Here is a 10,093-nt window from a genome sequence, read left to right as displayed (position 1 = left end):
CTATCTATCTATCTATCTATCTATCTATCTATCTATCTATCTATCTACCTACCTACCTATCATCTATCCATCTCTCCATCTCTCTCTCTCTCTCTCTCTGCATGCATCCATCTGTCTTTCTGTCTTGAGACAGATCTCACTACATAACCCTGGCTGGCTTAGAACTTGCTCTGTAGACCAACCTGGCTTCACACTCAGAGAGATCTGCCTTATTCTGCCTCCTGAGTGCTGGGATTAAAGGTGCGTCTCACCATGCCTGGCCTCCATGCTCTTATGTACTGGACCTGACAGTAAGAATGAGTGGAAGTTTTCCTATTTGTTTCCAGGCTGAGAGTAATTTTAGGCTTTGTCTTTATTTTTGAGAATTCTGGCAACTTGGCTTTTAAAATATCACTTTTATGTAAAATTGTACAACATATTTTCCAAAGCCTAAAGTAACTGTTTCTAAATAATGATAAATTATCTTAAATCCCATAATTAAGCCACTGTTAATAGTTTTGTAATTATACTTATTATCTCTCTGCAAATCCATAGAAAGAGAATAAAGGAGTGGATATGATAATTTTATGAAATCACTGTTTATTTCTTAAGGTGCACTTCCGCCTGAGGCCCAGGCTGGCCTCAGACACGCAACCCTATTGCCTCTGCATCCTACGCTCTGGAGATCTCACTATCTGGCTAGTAAATAGATCTCACCACCTTATATAAACTATATTACTTTTACTTGAACTTACTACAATAAAAGTATCTTTATGGGAACCATAGTGAGCTCAGAATTTACAACAATTCTTTCTATGCTGTTAAGAGATACCACTTTTAAAGAATTCTTTCAAGACCAAGAAATGGGGGTTAAAAAAAAATCATTAATGTGTTGGACTAATTTTTTTCTAACTGGCTCAGATTTAAAGTAGTTTGTTATTCCAAATTCACATGCTAATTACAAATTACAAAGCTGGAGACTTAATCCATCTATGGTACTGAGGCAAAGTGAGAGTTTAGATAGGGTTATTAGAGTGGGACCCCATGATTGCGCTCTCAGGGGTTGGTAAGAAAAGGAACAGAAACTAGACATACAGACATGGAGGTGTGGCTTCTTTCTCATACCATTGGGTACAAAGTGCTGCTTGGTACCCTGCCCCCAAGAAAGCTGTCATAGAGCGGAGCCAGTCCCAGTGCCAAGCACTGAACTTCTGAAGTTATGAACTCAACAAACCACCTTTCTTTATAAAGTTAGCTTGCTCAGGTAGTTAATGATAGTGATAAAAGTATGACGCCTACTAATAATGATCTTTTGAAGGGCTCTGAGAGATGGATGATGACGTGGTTAGCATGATGATCTATCCTCTCATCTTCCAACCCTTGCTGCTTATTTTCCCTTAGTCAAGTCACAACACAACTGGCCAGGTCTTTCAAAAAAAAGAATCTAAGGAGTCCTGATAGATAAATGGATTAGATGCTGGATAAGAAAAAAAGTCCCATAGGTAACATTACAGGGATGATGGGTATAATTCGAATAGGAACATAAGCTATATTAAAAACCTGTATTCATCTTAAACTTTCTGAGGCTCCTAATTGAATTTTAGTTATGAAAATAATGTTTTTATACATAGGAGGGTGCACTGAAATATCCAGTACAAGGCTGTATTCTTAAAGGACTTAGAAAGGTTTGATAGGAAGAAGTCTGTGTGTTTTTGTTTGCTTGGGCTTTTAAAGATAAATGTCTTTATATGTGTGTGTATGAGATGTATGTGAGAGAGGAGTATGAGAATGAGAGAGAGTATGTGTGTGTGTGTGTGTGTGTGTGTGTGTGTGTGAGAGAGAGAGAGAGAGAGAGAGACGGAAAGAGAGAGAGAGCAAGAAAAGAAATGTCTATGAATCCGGGTGAAGGGTGTTTGTGCGATCCTTTGCTTTATTGTTCTCCATAGGATTACAATTATTTTCAACGTGTTAAAAATTCTTTCCTCCTGAAAACTGTATACGGTGAATTTAAAAAAGTATTGTTGCTATGTTTATTGTACAAAATGATGATTTTTTAATCACATTTGTGGAGAAAAATTCATCCCTGTATTTCTTTATTGTTTCTGGTTTTCTTTGTCATGGTTGGTTAAAAGTCCTCGTCTGTCTTATGATCACGAGAACTACATGTACATGTTCATGATCATATATGACTACATCACCTTTTTTTCTGTGATTTTATTTTCACATAGCAGTGTTTGACCAATCTGGAATTGACGCTGAAGCTGGGCAGTGATTGAGTTGGTTTCCCATAGACTTCAGTCATAGTGTTTTTTTTTATAGTGTTTATTGAATAACTGACGCCAAAGTATGTTTGTCATGTGATAAAACTCCAGCTATTATAGTATTTCTTTATATTGAGTAGCTTGTGCCCCTTTAATGTGCCCATTCATATAGCTCTTACATTCTTTTGTGTCATTTTGTGTATTTATACTCTAAAGAATGAACATTTTATTCATTTGTTTGTTTGTTTGAGACAGGGTCTCTCTATGTATTCCTGATTGTCCTGGAGCTTACTGTATAGACCAGGGCAGCCTTGAACTCACAGAGATCCCCCTGCCTCTGCCTTTGGAGTATGTCACAATGTCCAGCTAGGAAGAACTATTTTAAAGAATTATTTCAAAATATTTTAATGTGGAGAGCCTTTGACTTAAGTGGCACAGATACCATTAAAAGGGAGTTATTGTGTGTGTTCAGCAGTTTGACATGAAATTGGAAAAAAAAATGGAATAACCAAAACACAGAAGGTGAAAAAACAAAGCCAGGATTTGGGCAAAGAGCGGAAATATTTAGATTATTATCTAGTTTTCTGCCCTACTATTGTAGGATTTCATCTAAAATGCTGGATTCCAAAGCTGTTCATTCAAATTATTGGCTGAAATAATTGAGTTGGTCATTGGCCAATCAACTGAGGCTCTGCCTGGTTCTGCCCATGAGGCTGTGTGCTGTAAATGTGGCTGCAGCAGGTGGCTTTGTGAGAGGAGTCGGCTCAGAAAAGGCACAGTGGCATTGGTGGACATTCTAAATAATGTCTACTAAAACCTTTGTCATACTGAGTTTTCAGCTAAAGAACAATGGAGGTCTCTCTATTTATTTAAATCTCATCTTAAGGCCTTGGATGAAGATTTTTTTAGCTAAGCATTATTTTAGTATAATAATTAATATATATGACAATGTTATAATAGAACATATCATTTAGTATGTTAAAATAAGAAACAGCATGAACCCAGAACCCCTGCACAGATGTAGCCCATGACGGTTCAGTCTCCCAGTGGGTTCCATAGTAATGGGAACAGGGACTGTCTTTGACATGAACTGATTGGCCTGCTCTTTGATCACCTAACCCTGAGCAGGGAGCAGCCTTACCAGGCCATAGAAGATGACAATGCAGCCACTCCTGATGAAATCTGATAGACTAGGGTCAGAAGGAAGGAGAGGGGACCTCCCCTATCAGTGGACTTGGGGAGGGACATGAGTGAAGAAGGAGGAAGGAAGGTGGGATTAGGAGGGGAGGAGAGAGGGGTTTATGAGGGGATACAAAGTGAATAAAGTGTAATTAATAAAAAGAGATTAAAAAAAGAAAAAAATAAGAAACAAATTCAAGAGTGTTTAATTTAAGTTTCAGGCTTTCTGTTATTTTCAATGAAATCTCCTTCATTATAGTCCTCTGAATGTTAATTGGTATTATTTATATAAGAAAAATTAATTCGTATGTTTTATTTTAGCCAACCATCCTATTTGATGTTCCGATTATTTGTGATAATCAGTTATTTTTCTCTTGAGTTGGCTAAGTGTAAAACCTTTTTAGTTGCTGGCAAAAGTGTTTCTTTTATTTATTATTACTGTGTGTGTGTGATGGGTGTGTGTGAGGGTGCACGTGTGTGTATGGAGGTTAGAAGACAACTTTTAGAGTGAATTCCCTCTGATTTTCCAGGGATCAAACTCAGGAGGTCAGGCGTGTACACAAAGCTCTTTTTACCTACCAAGCCATTTCATCAAGCCCCCCCCCCAATATTTTTTTCTTCCTTGTTATATTGATTTTTACACTGTATTTTATATCTTTTAAAAGTCTAATAATATTCACTTCAATCAGTAGAAAATAAATATGGTATTTTTTAATTTTGTAAGTCAAAAAGAAGGGCAGAACTATTGTATTTGGAGAAGTTTAAGAATAAATGTAAAAAATATATTGAACTTAGGCTGATCAAACCAATCATCAAGCCAGCCATGGATATATCCATCTACCCAACAAATGACTGTTACTTGCTTCTTTCATGCCTTAGATACACGTGGATAAAATAAGAAAGACACAGTCCCTGTCTTTGAAGGAGAAAAAGCGAAAGGGGAAAAGAGGTTTATCAACAGTGCACAAGGCAGAGTTACAGGGGCTCATAAAATGGAGCACTACACCATCTTCAGACCATCAGGGAGTCTTGCTGTAAAGGGTGATCTGAAGAGATTTCTGAATGGAAGTGTTTGAATGGGGAAAAGGCCACATTCCCAGGAAAAGCATTGTGTTATTGGTTGCCTTGTAAGTCTGGGTACCTGCTTGTCAAAGTGTTAGCTGTCATTCTAAAATGGTCATGGTTCTCAAGGTTTTCAATTTTCCTTTGCAGCACAGGGAGCCAGCGGCACTGTGGAGAACCCAGCCCTGGATACTAGTCTGCTTGAAGAATTCTTGGGCAATGACTTTGATTTAGGAGCTTTGTGAGTAATGGTGACACCACCTGATGTTTTTAAAATTGTGACATTGTGACATAATTGATCTGGTTAGTGTTGCCTTTGCTTGTATTTTATATATTATTAATCTATCTATGTATGTATTTATTTTACAAGAGCTTGAGTAGAATTAAACTTATTTTTTTTTCTATGACACTTGGGCAGATTTCACCAGTAAAGCCACCGGGGCCTGGTGCTTTTCTTCATGGAGGTTTTTCTCCTCCCAAATCCCTTTCTTTGCAACAAGTTCATGCGTCTAGCAGATAGGGAGATAGGTATTCAGGCACCAGCTAAGGCTGTTTGTGGCTTCCAGTGAGTTTGTTAATTTCATCTAGGTTATTAAGTTCAATGGCATACATTGTTTAAATTTCCTATTATATGTTTTTACTACATTTATGTTCATGAGGATTCATCCGTGTGTATGTATGTACACCACATGCACGCCTGGTTTCTGCAGAACTCAGAAGGGGGCATCAGACCCTTGTGAGTGGAGTTACAGATGGCTGTGAGCCACCGTGTGTGTTCTGGGAACCAAACCCAGGTCTTCTGCAAGAGCTGCCAGTGCTCTTAGCTGCTGAGCCCTCTCTCCAGCCCCTCCCTATTACATTCTAATATCTGTAGGATCTGTAATGGTGACTCTCCTTTTGCTCTTGGAGTCAGTCATGTCTTTTCCTTGATCAGTCTGGTGGAGTGTTTATGTTTTTTTCTTAACGTTTTGAAAGAAAGTTTTGTGTCTGTGTTCTTTGCTTTTCTGGCATTGATATAGCTATTCCAGATTTCTTTTATTTTTAACTTACATATAGCAAACTCAGTGCACTTTAAAAATTTATCTATCTGTCTTTCTGTCTTTCTCTCTCTCTCTCTCTCTCTCTGTGTGTGTGTGTGTGTGAGAGAGAGAGAGAGAGCATATGCCATGTGTGTGCCGGTGCCCTCAGAGGCCAGAAGAAAGCATGCTTCCCCTGGGTGGGTTGTGAACCACACAGGGTGGGTGATGGGAACTGAACTCTGGTCTTCTGGAGGAGCAGTAAGTGCTCTTTACCACTGAGCCATCTCTTCAGACAGCAAACTCAACACTATTTGGGTCTAGTTTTGAGCTTTGATACTCTCACAAACTACTACTATAGTTGTAATGCAGAACGGTCCTCCTGGTGAGCACTGATTTTTCTTTTCTGTCCCTGTAATTCCTTTTTTTTTCCCAGAATGTCAAATAAATGAAGCCGTATGATACTTGGTGAATCTGTTGTCTCCCAGTTAGAATGCCATTGTTCATTAGCTCATTCCTTTTATTTCTGAGAAAGATTCCTCTAAATGCTTATGCCATTGTTTGGTCACTCCCAAACTCAAAGACATTTGGGTTAGTTGTACTTCTTGTCAGTTAGGAATACTGTTGTATATTCGTTTTCATGTACAAATTTTTATTTATTTATTTTTTGATTTTGTCTTTTCTCCCCCTGAGACGGAGTTTCTCTGTGTACTATGAGCCCTGGTTGTCCTGGAACTCACTCTGTAGACCAGGCCAGCCGTGGACTCACAGAGCTCTGCCTGCCTCTGCCTCCCTGTGCTGGGATTACAGGCGTGCACCAACATGCCCGGCTATTTACTTGTTTTTATGTGCACGCGTGTACATGTACAGACCGGAGGAGGATGCAGCGTCCTGCTCCGCCACTCCCTTCCTTATTCTTTTGAGACACAGCCTTTCACTGAGCCTAGAGGTAGTCTGGCTTCCATTGAGCAGCAGCCATCCTCCGGTCTCTGCCCCACAAAGTGCTCGGGTTACAGGTGCATGCCTGAGGCCACACCTTGATGTTTGCATGGGTGCTAGGGATTCAAACTCAGTCCTCATGTTTGTGGAAAAAGTACTAGTACCCACTGAGCCATCTGTTAGGCCCTCCTGTTAGGTGTGTGTGTGTGTGTGTGTGTGTGTGTGTGTGTGTGACCAGGAGTTTAAATTTCTGCAGAGTAAATATGTAGCATAAAGACTGCTTGGTTATATTGTTGTAAATGCAAACTCAACTGCAAAGATGGCCAAATACTCCATTGTGACCACGTTATTTTATAGTAGCATTATAATATGTCAGTTATCCAGTGCTTCTCTTGGTTGTCAGAATTATTATCAATTTAAAACTGTAGCCATTTTAGGAAGTTTGACATTGTTGTTCATTGTATCTTACCTTTGTTTTTCTCGTGTTTAATGAGGTTAGGCATCATTTTATGTGTTTCTTTGCTATTCATTTTTTTTTTTTTTTAGTTATCCTTTAAATACTACGTCTATTTTTAGAAATTAGTGTTTCTTTCTTTTGGTTTAGAAAACCTTAAAGAAATATTGTGGACCTAAGAATCTTGTTATCTGTAATCTGTGACTATTTTCTGTCAGTTTGTAACTTACCATGTAGGTCGTAGATCTACCTGTTTCTGTCTCCAGAGCGCTGGGATTAAAGGCATTCGTCACCTCCTGGCTTGTTGAGGACTTGCACCGGTGTCTGTGAGAATGCAGATCCTCAGTTTTCCTTCCTTGCACTGAATTGTATGGCTTTTGCAACTGGAGTAATTATAGCCTCTTCTGAAGCAATTAAAATGTCCTCCCTCTTCTTAAATATCTGAATGGAACTGTGTGGGCAGATTCAGGATGTCCAGCCAGGCACAGGGGCATACACCTGTAAATCCTGCCTACTTGGGGACCTGAGACAGGAGCTTCACAAGTTGGAAGCCAGCCTGGGCTATGCAGCCATTTCAAACAAGAGCACCGACAACACAGAGAGCACCAACAAACTCTCAGTAGCTCTTTTTTGCGTGTGAGCACTGGCAGCTTTTTCACCCCCTCCTTTAAGGAAGCCATCCATTTCATCCGAGTCGTCAAGTTTATGGTCATGCAGTGTCCAGAGTGTTCCTCAGCACCCCTTTATTCTTTAAAAGGTCTACTGATAGCTTTTGTTTTTTCATATTAATGTTTTCTTTTCTAATTTTCCCTGATAAATCTGGTTAGAAAAATTTAAAAATCTGTTTTAAGTGAAATCATAATTGTATATGTTTAGACAGTGACAGTACAATGAAAGTATAAAGTGTAAAATGATCAGATCAAATTGAGGTAATTATTGTGCCCATTAGCTCAGAGGTATACTATTGCTTATGGTGGGACCATTCATAATCCTTTCAGTTATTTTGAAATATGTAGTTATTTATCATTGAGCATAGTTACTCTACTGTGTCATAGGACATTGAGCTATTTCTCTCATCCTGTTCTATGTCTGTTCTCACTAATCATCGAATCTCTGCCGCCCAGCCCTCTTCTTAGGCTAGGTTCTCTTTCTATGAGATAAACATTTTAGCTTCCACATTTTAAGTAGAATGCAACAGCTGTTTGGGATGAAGGATGTAAACAAAAACCTAACTCAAAAACCCACCTTCTTACGTGGAAAGTCCAAATGTGTCCTGGGGTCCTCAGGAAGCTGAGATGCGCCCATGACAATCACGGTCTTTCCCATAGAACTGGGTATTTCCCCACAACCTTAGCCATCACTATTAAGATTCAAGCTTGGTTTTCCCAATAGAATCCACTCTGTATCTTCGGGAGTGGGTTGAAGGGGCAGGCTATAAGTGAGCAGACAAGGGAATGGGTACTGCTGAACATCTACTCACACCAGGCACTACTGTTTTACACTTAATTATGTGTCTGATGCCACACATTTATTTCTATGGTTCCTAGAGGAGGAGGCTGAGGTCCAGAGTAGTTCAGTAATGCTCCCTATGGCAGCAAAGCCAGGACTGAACCTTGCTTATTGGTGGCACACACATCGTCTTTTCTATGTGTGTCTTTTTGATTAATTGCTATTTGGGGGAATGCTTCGGAAAACTATGAAACCCAGGGAAATACATTAAAAGTATCTACAACGATCTATTGAAAAGTATGACTCAAAAGAGATCCAAGCCATGCTTTGCGAAGATTGTCAGAGTCCCCTGATCAGATGGACTCTTGCTACTTGACAAAGCATGTTCACATGCAGGCAGGTAACGAGGCTGCCACAGCATCTAAGGAGCAAGAAACAGGCTCAGCTACGGCCTTAGGGGCGGCATTGGTTTGGGTTGCCTTGGTGATCGCCATATCAGCACAAACGGCACTACGCTTTAAGTCAGAACACCAGGCTCTGCATACAGGCTGGTGGCATTTAACCCAGATATGTGGTTTTGCTTTTCTTTTCTTGGTGTTGTTATCGCTGTTTGGTTTTGGTTTTTGTTTTTGTTTTTTGGGTGTTTCTGTTTTTGTTCTGGCGTGGGCACAGTTGAATTTCAGATCTGGGCTTACCACAACCCTGAGCTATTTCCTCATCTGCTAAATTGCTCATTAATCACGCCCCTAAGAAAAGCCATTGTCAGAGCTGATGAACTGCCTCAGTGGTTAAGAGTAGTTGCTACTCTTTCAGAGGAACCAGATTTGAATCCCACTACCCACATGGCAGCTCACACCCATCTGTAACCCTCATACCCTCTTACCTCTTTGGGTACCAGGCACACATGTGATGCCCACAGCACTTAGAAGGCAGAGGCAGGTGGATCTCTGTGACTTCAAGGCGAGGCTCAGCTGCATAGTGAGCTCCTGGCCTACATAGGGAGACCCTGTCTAAAAAAAAAATAATTACAGCATCACAGATGGATATGACATGACTAGGTGAGACTGTATTATGGGAGCATCACCAACAATGGGGCATGTTATTCTGGGTACTTAAGATAGCTTTGGTTGTGTGAGGATGCGTGGTGATCTCATAGGAAAGGGGACTTCATGGTGGAGGGACACACAGGTCACAAAGAGGTCAGCTCCTGGCTGGGGTTTTAGTTAGCACTTGGATGAAGAAGGAGTTTGTTACATTTCTATGACCCCTAGACCAGTGGTTCTCAGCCTTCCTAATGCTGAGACCCTTTAACACAGTTCCTCGTGCTATGGTGACCCCAACCATAAAATCATTTCTGTTGCTTCCTCATAACTGTAATTTTGCTACTGTTGTTAATCATAATGTAGACTTCTGTGTTTTCCAATGGCCTCAGGTGAACCCTGTGTAAAGGTTGTTGGACCTCAAAGGGGTCTCGACCCCCAGATTGAGAACTGCTGCCCTAGAGCGTGGTATGGAGCCCCCTTTCCTCCGAAGTTGTGGGGGGATGAGGTGGTATGTGTAGTTCTGAGGGAGGAGCTTGTTAACAGCTCTGGGAGCTTATTGACCCATTTAATTCTTGGCTTCAAACTAGTGAAGTCCAAGGAAGACAAGAGAAAAAAACCTAAAACTGGGCTAAAACAGTAGCCCAGTCTTCCTCATCCTAAGGAGATATATATATATATATATATATATATATATATATATATATATATATA

General features: G+C 40.1%; 1 protein-coding gene across 1 annotated transcript in view; it reads left to right on the top strand.

The window, feature by feature from the left end:
* Positions 1 to 10,093, top strand: part of Myrfl (myelin regulatory factor like) — a 102,200-nt gene that overhangs the window by 26,392 nt on the left and 65,715 nt on the right. Inside the window, exon 2 of the mRNA XM_055626201.1 lies at positions 4,632 to 4,722. Coding sequence (XP_055482176.1) covers positions 4,632 to 4,722 — 91 coding nt within the window. The remainder of the gene's footprint in view (positions 1 to 4,631; positions 4,723 to 10,093) is intronic.

Source organism: Psammomys obesus, unplaced genomic scaffold (genome assembly GCF_907164565.1).
Source record: "Psammomys obesus unplaced genomic scaffold, mPsaObe1.curated_primary_1811, whole genome shotgun sequence".
In the NCBI taxonomy this organism is placed as follows: Eukaryota; Metazoa; Chordata; class Mammalia; order Rodentia; family Muridae; genus Psammomys; species Psammomys obesus.
Note: the sequence above shows the minus strand (reverse complement) of the source record. Positions and strands in the feature narration are given on the sequence as shown.